General features: G+C 35.0%; 1 protein-coding gene across 1 annotated transcript in view; it reads left to right on the top strand.

Annotated features, from left to right (window-relative positions):
* ATP13A4 (ATPase 13A4) overlaps nucleotides 1-12631 on the top strand; it is a 156842-nt gene that overhangs the window by 63509 nt on the left and 80702 nt on the right. The window contains exons 4-8 of the mRNA XM_025376149.1: nucleotides 901-971; nucleotides 1064-1144; nucleotides 2667-2736; nucleotides 4193-4327; nucleotides 9886-9955. Of these exons, the coding sequence (XP_025231934.1) occupies nucleotides 901-971; nucleotides 1064-1144; nucleotides 2667-2736; nucleotides 4193-4327; nucleotides 9886-9955 (427 nt within the window). The remainder of the gene's footprint in view (nucleotides 1-900; nucleotides 972-1063; nucleotides 1145-2666; nucleotides 2737-4192; nucleotides 4328-9885; nucleotides 9956-12631) is intronic.

The following is a 12631-nucleotide window of genomic DNA, read 5'->3' as shown; positions in this document are numbered from 1 at the left end:
TTATGCAATGATCTTCTTCGTCTCTTTTTATAGTTTTAATTTAAAGTGTATCTTATCTGACATAAGTGTAACTATTTCTAATCTCTTCTGGTTTCCATTTTCATGGAATGTCTTCTTCCATTCTTTCATTTTCATCCTATGTATGTTATTACTAGTTAAATGATTCTTCATAGGTTGCATATAGTTGGGTCTTTTTATGTTAGAAAGAAAAATGATTGGGCACTGCTTTTCATTAAAAAGAAAACTTTACTGAGGACTTCTGTAACCTCATTATCTGTCTAAGTAATTTCTTCTCAACTCCGGTATCAATACTTTGGTTTCAGTTTGTCTTTCTAGCTTCGTTCTTCATTCTACAAATAGGCATGCTCACTGGCCTTCTTCCCCCAAACTAACTTGTGAGCAATCTCTTTAAAATACTTTCTATTTTCTCATCTGAGTAAAAGTCTTCTAATCCTTCAACACTGTAACTCATACATCATCTCCATCATATTGCCTTCCATCATCTTCTCTCTCTTTATGTCTATAGCATTTCAAAAACGTATTTTTTATTTTATTATGTTTTAATTTTTTTGACATGTACATATTGGACTCTATGTCTTTTTTTTTTGGAAATTTTTCCTTCTTAGTTTATAAAGTAGTAGAATGCAGAGACTAAGTTTTATTCATATATATTTTTCTATATAGTAGGTCCATGATACATGTTGATTAAATGATGACTTCTAATAAAGAGTACCATTTGTATAGTAGAAAAGCAAAGGATAAGTTAGAAAAGGATAAAATCTTAAATAAGTATGTTAAAGTTTTATCTTTGCTTTTTAAACAAATGCTTCTTTAGCCACTGGTTGCTGTTTATTCTCTGATCCTCAAACTAGAGGTTTTCTTAGTACTTTTCTTTTGCAGGTGAGATGCATAAAAGTGCAGAAAATAAGATATGTTTGGAACTACTTAGAAGGACAGTTCCAGAAAATTGGGTAAGTTGTTTTAGCCAGTACAGCCAAAGAAGAAAAACGTTATCTCAAAAATATTATTGCTAAATATGTTCTTTTCATTATTATTATTTTAGCTCTTTGGAAGACTGGCTCAGTTCTGCCAAGATACATCAAAAATTTGGATCAGGCTTGACAAGAGAAGAACAAGAGATTAGGTACCATGCATGTTATTGCCTATACTAGCTCAAAAGGATTATTATCAGTTAGCCAAATAGACAGCTCAGTAAATAGTTATCTTAATGGATTAATATCAGAAAATATTGTAAAGCTCTATTTAGTATTATTAAATTAAATCTTTCACATACATTATATTACTTCATCTTCAGAGCAACCTTATGGGGCAGGTAGAACAGACATTATCACGATTTCCATACAACAAACGAGAAATCTGAGACTCAGAAAGGTTTCATGGCCGGAACGAGGTCACACAGATGGGAATTAGTAGCGGAAGAACTAATTCGAGGCCCACACTCCTGGCTGCAGATGTAGTGCTCTTTCTACTCCATACAATGTTTCTCAAGGTTATTATAATATAAAGTTGAGCCAGTTTAGGTTATAATCTAGAAATACATCTTAGATCATGATAATGCAGTTAAATAATAACCATGGAGCAGCAGTAGAACACCATGCAAGATGTGTAGCTCCACAATTCCAAATGAATTATTAGGCAGAGGAGAGAGATTTAGGGAGGGCACTGGTATGTCAAGAGTCTGTGGGCTTTGAACAAATATCTTTTCCTCCCTGGACCTTTGTTTCCCAATCATAGACAGGGGGAGAAGGACTCTTTAAAGGCCTTGCTGTTCTAAGTTTCTATGATTCATATGCTTCGCCCTTCCCCATTTCTAGTACTTTGAAGAGATGTAGAGCCTAGCAGAATCTGCATCAGCTGGGAGCTTGTTAGAAACGCATGATCCCAGACCACTTTTCATCCCGTTGAATCAGAATCTTCATTTTAACAGTATCACCAAGTGAGCTATATAAATGTTAAAGTTTGAGAAGCACTGCTCTCATACATTTGACCAAGCTATTTAATCTGAGCATCGAGGTGGAAGACACAGAGAAAGCGGTTAGTGTTTTCAACAGTAACGTAACTCGTACAATGTCTTTCCTCTGCATAATCAAAGAAACACATCTCTGAGTTTTAGAGACACTGAATCAAAAAGCCGAATAGTTATGCATGTAGAGTTATTTTTGAGATCACAGAACTTTCCACCTACATTAAAATACGTTCTGAAGTTTTCCAGAACTACTAAATAGGGGTAGGAAAGTAGAAACAGCATTTCCTTATCAATAAAGGTATTTTCTCTTAACTGTCTCATGGTCTTATAGTAATAAAACCAGAATTGAGGAGAGACAGAGTTGGGAACATGCCAATCCTGAAACTACTTGAATGAGACAATATTTAATATTAAATACCCAAAATACCATTTAGAAAAATATTTAGACTTTGGGAAGAATATAGTTCTGGAAGTAATATGGTCATATTTATTGGTTTTGCAACTGGGAACCCTCACCTCCCATTATTTTGAGAAGGATGGGAATAGTATATAACAAGGGAGGCTTATATTGGTCCCACGAGTGAGAAATTGAACATGGAATAGACTTTTTCTGAATAGGTGAGGAGTGAGTTTTAATTTTATTATTTGTGATGGAGTGATATGTGATTTCTTTCTATAGGAGGTTAATATGTGGGCCTAATACTATCGATGTTGAAGTTACACCAATTTGGAAACTGCTCATCAAGGAGGTAATTTCTCCAGCATTTTCTCTTGGTGTTGGATAGAAAATAAAGAAGTTTGACTCCAGTGAAACAATCAGGAGTGCTACTTGTTAATAAGTAACTATAATATAGAATATATTTTGCAAGTATGCCAAGCATATTATCCTCATATCTCTTGGTTACTCTTTTTCTTCAAGTGGTTCTTTTGCAGATTGCCATATGCAAGACAGGGTGTGAAACTCATTGTACTTACTTAACATTTAGTGGCTGGATGAATGTAATGTTTCTTTTCTTTTTTAATACTGTGCTGCTTAACTTGTTTTAACTTTGTGAAACTCAATTTTTTTTTAAGCTAATCCTTTTGTTAGGTAACAGATGCAAGTTCCTTGGTGCCTAAAAATGTAGGAAGAAAAAACCCCATTTATTCAGCCTTATTAGTACTGCAGATCTCAAGGTATAAGATGAAATTTCCCTTTTGGACCCTATCACTGGGATCCTCATTTTTTCACTTTACAATGATTATTATCAAACCATAGCCCTCTAGCTGTACTCTGGCTTCCCTGTGCTCCCTCTCCTCTCCTCCTTGCCTTAGAAAAGCTTACTAAAGTTAAGGTGCTTTTAAAGTATTTCCAGCAAGCTGTCAAGCATGAAAGAAAGTAAAACAAACCAAGGGGAATGTTTCTGTGTGCTGCCTCTCTAACCAGAAGAAAGGATTGCCATTTCTGTTTTAGACAGAAGGAAACCAACTAGGGGGAATTTCAGTGAAGGCACAATATGTTTTTTGACCAAAGCTGAATTCCAGCTGTTGAAGTTAACAGCTACTCTCTCGCACAGTGTTCTAGATGCTCTTTTGCAGCTTATACTGCTTTCTACTTAACGAGAACATGCAGTCTTCAACTCACCCATTAATCAAGTTCCTTAACGACTTCAAATATGGCAGGTGTTATGTCATAGAGAAGAAGAGACTAGAAAGTATTTTAACTTTGTAAACCTGAACTAATACTTCACCTTTCTGAAGGCCAGTAAATGTAAACAGGAGATGACAACATCTACTCCTTAAATAACTATTGTGATGGTCAACATGTCAATACATGAGACACTACTTTGTAAATTGTAAAGTGCGGCAGTGATTAAAAGTAAGTGCTCTGGGGTCAGATTGCCTGGGTTTAAGTCTTGGGTCTGTGGCAATCATGGTCGCATGACTTTGGATGTATTTCTCAAGATCTAAGGTTCAGTTTCTTTATCATTACAATGGAGATAAGTAACTTCTGGTTAATAAGGTAATTGTGGGAATTCAATGAGAAAATTCAAGTAAAGTTGCTTAGAGCAGTGTCTGGCACTTGTCAGTTGCTGAATAAATATAATAAAACTATTGTGTGGGATGATGTATGTCATGAAGATGATTATGAAAACAAGTAAATAAAGAGCTAAGTGTGAAGCCTAAAAATCTCGCTTGCTTTCCTGTTTTTATGTCTGCCAACAGGTTCTAAATCCATTTTATATATTTCAACTCTTCAGTGTCTGTTTGTGGTTTAGTGAAGACTATAAGGAATATGCTTTCGCCATCATAATCATGTCCATAATTTCCATATCTTTGACAGTATATGATCTCAGAGAGGTGAGTTTCTCTATTAGTTCTATGGTTTCAGAAAGGGAAGAATAGTGACTTTATTAAAAATTTGTTAGAAAGGAGTATCAGGAAATAGTCACTTCCTACTCCTTAGTAAATGAGACCAAGTTTATAAATATGTCGCACAGTAAGCAGTGTTCAACAATTTAGTTCTTTCCCTTTCCCCCCATTCCAATCTCTGACATTTGAAGTTATTTTTCCTCTCTCTTTAATTTACTTAAGACTAATTAGGCAGAACAACATGCAAAGGTTTATGAACTGTGAATATGTGAAAAAATGCATGTAGAGAATACTGATGGGACTTGAAGATGGTGGAAGAGAGATGGAAGGTGGAGGAGTCTATTTAATATGAACTCCTTTGCCATTTATGTTTGGCTGGTACTCATTTGTCAAGGCCGCAGTCCAACTCCTGCTTTCTTTATGCCTACACCAGGTTTCTAGATACTGTTGGAAAAAAAATTACATAGAACAGATTGGTTGGTTGCACTATAAATCTGCGAATTCCAACCTCATCTGGGCAAGCCTTCTGTTCATCTCTAATCGAGGTACTCTCCCGTCCTCTGAAATGAGGGTTTCAAGCCATCTCTGTCTTCTGGTGTCTGAGATGCCCGTCTTCTCATATTCCACTCTTTCTTTAATTCGGCAGATACCACTTATTTCACAAAAAAGATGGAAGCCATAAGACAGAAAATTGTCCAACTCCCCACTTTCCGAGTGCCAAATGACTCATCTCTGCAGCCCCCTCCTGCCCTGACCTCTCATTCCAGTGGAGGAAGTGCCCTTGGCCGTGCCTGCGAGACCTTCCTCTTCCACCTTCTTGGGGTGCTTTTGCAGTCCACGAGTGACTCCTCTCTTCTCCTCAAGAGCCTTCCCATCAACATTTAACATTCTCAAATTCTCCTAACTTGAAAACAAAACTCAAACAAGTTTCTTCTCTTGACCATGCTTCTGCCTTCAGCTACTACTATATCACTCTTTTTCTGTTCACAGTAAAACTTCTAGCGTCTTTGTGTCTGTTATCATTAGTTACTCATGTTCCTCTTACTTTTCAGTCATGCCGACATGCCTTCCTCCCTCATGACTCCATTTAAACAAATCTTGTTAAGGTCGCCACTGTGATCCCAAAGCCCATAGATCATTTTAAAATTTAAAAAGTTCTTTTAAAATTAGCTTTTTTTTTTTCCTTAATAGACAGGGCAATATGTGGCTATGATAAAAATAAAAATCAAACAGAACAAAAGAGTGTGAACAAAAATTAAGCCTCCCTCCCGTTGGGAAAACTTCCGAGTATTCAGGTCCTCTTTCAAGATACATCCACTGGGACCCTATTTTCTGTATACTTTCAGCAATATTAAATGCATATGCATTAATTTGTTTAACAGAACGAATATATTCTATGTACACTGTTCTGCACTTGAATTTTATTTATTTATTTATTTATTTATTTATTTTTGAGACGGAGTTTTGCTTTCATCACCCAGGCTGGAGTGCAATGGCGCGATCTTGGCTCACTGCAACCTCTGCCTCCTAGGTTCAAGCAATTCTCCTGCCTCAGCCTCCCAAGTAGCTGGGATTACAGCCGTGTGCCACCACGCCCGGCTAATTTTTGTATTTTTAGTAGAGACAGGGTTTCACCATGATGATCTGAGTGGTGTCGATCTCCTCACCTCCAGTGATCCACCCGCCTCGGGCTCCCAAAGTGCTGGGATTACAGGCATAAGCCACCGTGCCCAGCCTCCACTTGAATTTCTTACCTATTATATCCTAAATATCTTTCTGCATCTGCACAAATACATTTTCTCTAGATGTATCATAATTTTTAACCAGTCCAATATTGATATGCATTTGGTTGTTTCTAGTCTTTTGCTACTAAGACAATGCTGCAAAAGCATCCTTGCACATATATCTTTTCATACATCTATATATATGTATGCATATGACACATATTACATATGTATACATATGTATATAACAAGTATATATGCTTATAAATATCTGTATTGATATATAGAAAATTTCGCGATTGAAATTACTTAGTCATAAGCTAGGTACACTATTTTAATGCATGTTGTCAAAATGCCTCTTAAAAAAAGTAATACTGGCCAGGTATGGAGGCTCACACCTGTAATCCCAGAATTTTGGGAGGCTGAAGTGGCAGGATAGCTTAGATCCAGGAGTTCAAGACCAGCCTGAGCAACATAGTGAGACCTCATCTCTCTATGTACATAAAAAAGTAATACCAATTTACATTCCTTGCAACAGTAGATAAGTTTTTCTTATCTTTACCAATATAAGTGAAAACAGAATTCGGTAACTCCAATCACATGTTTTCTGTTATGAGTTGAGCATTTCTTCACACTTTAGGCCATTTGTATTTCTTTTACTGTGAACTCTTTGTGTCCTTTATCAATTTTTATTGGGTTCTTGGTGTTTTGCTTGCTAATGTTATGGTCCCCCTGCGGTGGATTTTTTTTTTTCCGCAGTACAGATTTCGCTAAACCTCTCAGTTGGATTTGACACAGTTAACTGCTCCGTTCTTTCTGACGCACTCTTTTCCTTGGCTTCAGTGACAGCACACTCTGCATCCTCTCCAGCTGCTCTTTTCCATTCTCTTTTGATAGCTCGTCCTTCTCTATCTGACTTTTAAAAAATGAGTGTTCCAAAGTCAAAACAACAGGAAAATGCATATAATGTAAAGGCTCCATTTGTCTCTCCCACTCCACTTGGCCAACTGCTTACGTTAGTTTCTTGTGTAATCTTCCAAAAAAGTTTTTAGGCAAACGCAGCAAATACAAGTATATGTATTTTCTTTTTTTCTTATCTAAGTGGTAGCATAATTACATTATTTTCTAACTTGCTATTTAAAAAATTACTATTAATATATCTTGAGGATCTTTTCATGCAAGTACGTAAAAGATTCTTCATTATTTTTATAGCCGTACATGCCAATGACTTCAAAGGCATATGCTAATGACTTTCAAATTTGTATGTATAGCTCAAATCCAGATATCTCTTTTCAGTTCCAGACTCATAGCTTCAACTACCTATTTGATATCCCCACCTTAATATCAAAAAATTACCTTAAATTCAACATTCTCAACATAAAACTCAAGGATTCTTCTCCTCAAATCTGCACTTAGGTTTTTCTGATTTGATAGCAGATACTACTGACCATTCCGTTGCACAAGCCAGAAATCTGGTTGCCAACCTTGAAACTTTCTTCTTCCCCTTCAATTACACAGGAAGTCCTTTGATTTTTCCTTCCTAAATATCTCTTGGCATCATTCACTTTTTTCCACCCTAGCACTATTAAGGTTCGAGTTAGTATCGTTTTCTACCTTGCAGTCACCTCCCATCTGGCCTCCATACATCATTCTTGCAGAACACGATTATTTACAAGCTTTTATCACTAAAATGCTTCAAAATATTCCCATTGCTCTTACAATAAACTTCTAAATCTCATCGCAGACTTTAAAGCTTTACCTCCAGACTCACAAACTTTTTAGTTTCTAGAGCTCTTTAAACTCTTAAAAATCACTGAGGATCTCTAAGAGTTTTAAATCTTGTAGGTTATATCTATTGGTATTTACCAAATTAAGAATTAAAACTCAGAATCATAAAATATTTATTAATTATTTTAAAATAATAACAACATATTTGTTTATAAATATATATTTAAAGACAACTGTATTTTCCAAAATAAAAATAATTTAGTAAGGAGAACGGCATTATTTTACATTTTTGCAAATCTCTTTTATGTTTGGTTTAATAGACGACAATTGGATTTTCTTTTTTTTTTGGCTTCTAAGCAACAGAATTTATTTCTTTAGTTATGGAGGCTGGAAAGTTCAAGATCAAGACGCCAGCAGATTCAGTGTCTGGTGAGGTCTCTCGTCTTGGTTCAGAGATGGCACCTTCTTACTGCATCCTCACATGGTCAAAGAGACATGACATCTCTCCTGGGCCTCTTTTATAAGGGCACTAAAATTATTCATGACCTAATCACCTTTCAAAGGCCCCTCCTCCTAATATCATCATCTCGGGGGTTAGGATTTCAATACATGAATTTTGGGTCACATTCAGACCGTGGCAGTCTTTAAAAAAATTTCTATATCAGTTGATTTAAATACTTTAATAATTGTACTTCTTTTTTTTTAATTTCTGACAATTGGATTTTTGTAACTGCTTCTGCATTTAGTCTATTGTGATATGAAACACCACTCAGCCTCTGGACATCTCCACTGTACACTTGTGCGAGAATAAGATTCTAAAAGGCAATTAACGTCTTAGTGCTATTATGAAAACAGTATACCTGCTCAGCCCCTGTGGGACATTCCTCGGGCCCTCTCTACGAACTGCTGCTGCACGTGTACGTGTAACTGCTGCTTTGACTTCTTTCTCCTGCCTTGATTCACCCAGCATCTCCCTTGCTTTCTGCCCTCCAGATGCACTAGATCTTTTTGTTTCCTGACACATACTCTTTTTTTCTAACCTCAGAACAGTTTGATATGCCACCTGGAATTGTCCAATTTTTTTTCATCTTCATAATTTGCCCTTACCCCTTGACTAAATAACTCCTACTCAGATCTTAGGTTCAATGTCACTTCTTCAGGGCAGATTTCTCCTGATTGATTCCCTTTGCTATATAAGATCCAAAAGTACTTTATTTTTTCTTCTTATTCCTGATTGTCATTATACATTTATATATGTAGTTACTTGATTAAAACCTACTTTTCTCAGTAGATTGTAAATTTCTTGCTGTTAAGAGCCGTATCTCTTTTGTTCATTCTATTCCTGAAATATTAAAGTTTGCTCAATAAATGTTTGTTGATTAATGCACAAATGAGTAAAAGAATGAGTTACTCAAAAGCCAAACACCTGTCTTTTTGACAATGGCTTATTCTGTTAATCATTTTTAGAACACATTTATCAGATTTGCAAATAATTTGAAGCTAGGGAATTTAGGAAGTATCTTAAATGACAAAATCAGGATGACAAAATGAACACATTAAATGATTGGGACTTTTAACCCCCAGAATCAAGCAGGAGGTCTTTTACACAATAGTTTCCCAGTAATGTGGAATCAAATATAATTGTGTTTTTTATTTCTCTTACTGATTCACTCTCATCCCATATATTTCATGTATTACAACAACAAATATTATGAGGAAGTAGCAGGAACCATCAAACTCCTTATTCATTTATTGATTTTTATATTTATTTATTTATATATTTTTTGAGATGGAGTCTTGCTGTGTTGCCCAGGCTGGAGTTCAGTGTCAAAAACTCTTCTGAGTGGAAAGAGCATGCTGGAAATTCCTTTCTGCTGAAGAAAACATACTTACTGCTGGGTGAAAATCACTAGGAATTGGATGCTTTTTCAATTAAATAATGAGCTACGTAGTCCTTTGTTTGTAGGCAATACATTCCATTCAATTGGCAATAAGACAGTGTTCCATCTTTAAAGAAGCCTAGCACCTTACTTAATAATACCTAGAAACTATGCTCAAATAGATAACACTTTTCCATTTTCCCTTCTTTTTCAGCAATCTGTAAAACTCCACCATCTAGTCGAGTCACATAATAACATTACAGTCTCTGTGTGTGGGAGAAAAGGTAAGTTCCATTATTTTAGATCTATGTACTATTCACATGGAATCAGAAAATAATTTAAATTTGTATTTCTGATTGCTCCTGGTATTCTCATCTTCATATTCATTTTTCCTTAGGCATTTGTTCAAAGGGATGAGGAACTTAAGATTTTTTTTTTTTTTTTTTTTTACCTTAAGAACTACTATTGGGGTAGAATTGACATTGGTAAACTTAACATATTTATAGTGTAGTATTTGATATGTTTGGCATGTGTATATTCCCATGAAGCTATCATAATCCTCAAGATAATGACGGTTCATCACTCCCAAAAGTTGCCCTGTTCCTGCTTCTAGTTGTTTTCTCTCCCGCTTCCTCCCACCTCCCGCATCCCTCAGGCAATCATTTATCAGCTTTCTGTCACTGTAGATTCATTTCCAGGCTCAATATTAATACATAAATGGCATTTTACAGTATGTATTCTTTGGGGTCTTTTATAATACATTTTTGGTTAATTTAGGGGGAGATCAAAGTTCATAGTTATTTTGGGATTTATCCATTTTATTAAGTGCATCAATCATTCATTCCTTTTATTTCTGAGGCTATCTCATTGTGCAGATACACGAGTTCGTTCATCCACTCACCTGTCAATGCATATTTGGGTTCCAGTCTTTGGCGATTCCCAGTAATGGTGTTATGATCATTTAGGTACAAGCCATGTATAGACATGCTCTTTCATTTCTTATGAGAAAATACCTAGCTATGGAACAGCTGGGTCATGTACTAGATAGATATTTAACATTTTAAGAAACTGCCAATCTTGTGTCCAAAGTGGTGGCACCGTTTGACACCAGCAGCCTGAGAGTTCTAAGTGCTCCACGTTCTTGACAGCACTTGGTATGGCCAGTCGTTTTAATTTTGGCCACTTTAGTGTGTGGTAGTATTTCATCCTTGTTTTAATTTGCATTTCCCTAATGACTAATGGCATTGAATATCTTTTCAAATTCTTATTTGCTGATCATATAGCTTTTTTGGTGAAGTATTTGTTCAAGTTTGTTGTTTATTAGATTATTTTTATTATTAAAATTGAGTTTATTCCACATTACGGATATAAGTCCTTTATCAGATAAATGATATGCAAATATTTTCTCTCAGTCTATGACTTACCTTCCCATTCTCTTTACAGTGTTTTTCCAAGAGCAGACATTTTAATTTTTGTTAAAGTCCAGTTTATCAATGTTTTCTTCTGTGGATCATGCTTTTGATGTAATTTTTAAGATATTTTGTCAAAGTCACCATGATTTTCTGTATTGTCTTTCAGAGTTTTAGGTTTTACATGTAGTTCTATGTTACATTTTGATTTTGGCTTTTGTTTTTTTTTGGATTGAGGGTCATTTTTTTGCAAACAGATATCCAAACGTTCCAATACCATTTGTTGAAAAGATTATCTTTTCTCCACTGAATTGACTTTTCACCTTTTGTCAAAAATCAATTGTTCACATGTGGGTGGATGTGTTTCTGGATTTCCTACCCAATTTTATTTTTTTGCTTTTTTTGTATTTGCTTTTTTATATCAATACCATACAATGTTGCTTTAATAGGTCTTAATAAGTTAATAAGTCTTGAAATAGGGTAATGTTAGTCCTACAGCCTTGCTCTTCTTTTTTAGAGTTATTTTGACACTATTGAGCCCTTTGGGTTTCCATATGACTTTTGAACTCAACCTGTCAATTTCTTTAAAAAATGCTGGGATTTCTTTAGAATTACAATAATTTATAGAAATACAGACTTCAGTTTGTAAATCCTTAGAAGCTCATTTAAAAATCTGTTAGAATTCCTATTAAGTACTAATATGAAATGTACAATAACATAAACAATTGTCACAAATAAAATTCAAAGATGCCAATGTTTGATGAGATATTTTCCATAACCTGGGGTTGCTTCCTTAGAGTATTCCTAGGATGTCTACTGATCTGTCTATTAAAGTCATGCAGTGGGAACAAATGTTGATTTTCTTTGCCAAGAAAATACCATAGATGAATATTAAAAACAGTTCTGTAAGCCAAAATTCACATCTGCACACACTAAAAATGTAGCTCTTTTTTAAAAAAAATAATTTGTAATACATTCTGAAAAACACAAAAATGCTGTATATCTGGCTGGATTACCAGTGTTTAGCCTTAAGTGCAGTGATACAGGTTATGCAATTACTGAAACTGGTAAGTATATTCTAAATTGTGGAAATATGTATGTATTTTTGTGTTAGTAACTCTTTTTGGTATCTATTTCAGGCTTGTTTATAGTATATACATATGTAGAATATTAAGTTCAAAATATACTCTAGTGATGTAACCAACCAATTAAAGGAAATAAAATATTTTTAAGGGGAATATAATTTTTTCCTGGTTAAAATTTATTTATTTATTTATTTTTATTTATTTTGGTATATGAATAAGTTCTTTAGTGGTGATTTCTGAGATTATAGTGCACCCATCACCTAAGCAGTGTACACTGTACCCAGTGTGTACTCTTATCCTTTATTCCCCTCCCACTCTTTGCCCTGAACCCCCAAAGTGCATTGTGTCATTCTTATGCCTTTGCATCCTCATAGCTTAGCTCCCACTTGTGAGTGAGAGCATATGATGTTTAGTTTTCAATTTCTGAGTTACTTTACTTAGAATAACAGTCTCCAATTTCATTCAG

This window comes from Theropithecus gelada, chromosome 2 (assembly GCF_003255815.1).
Source record: "Theropithecus gelada isolate Dixy chromosome 2, Tgel_1.0, whole genome shotgun sequence".
NCBI classification, from domain to species: Eukaryota; Metazoa; Chordata; class Mammalia; order Primates; family Cercopithecidae; genus Theropithecus; species Theropithecus gelada.
This window is presented reverse-complemented; position numbering and strand designations above follow the sequence as displayed.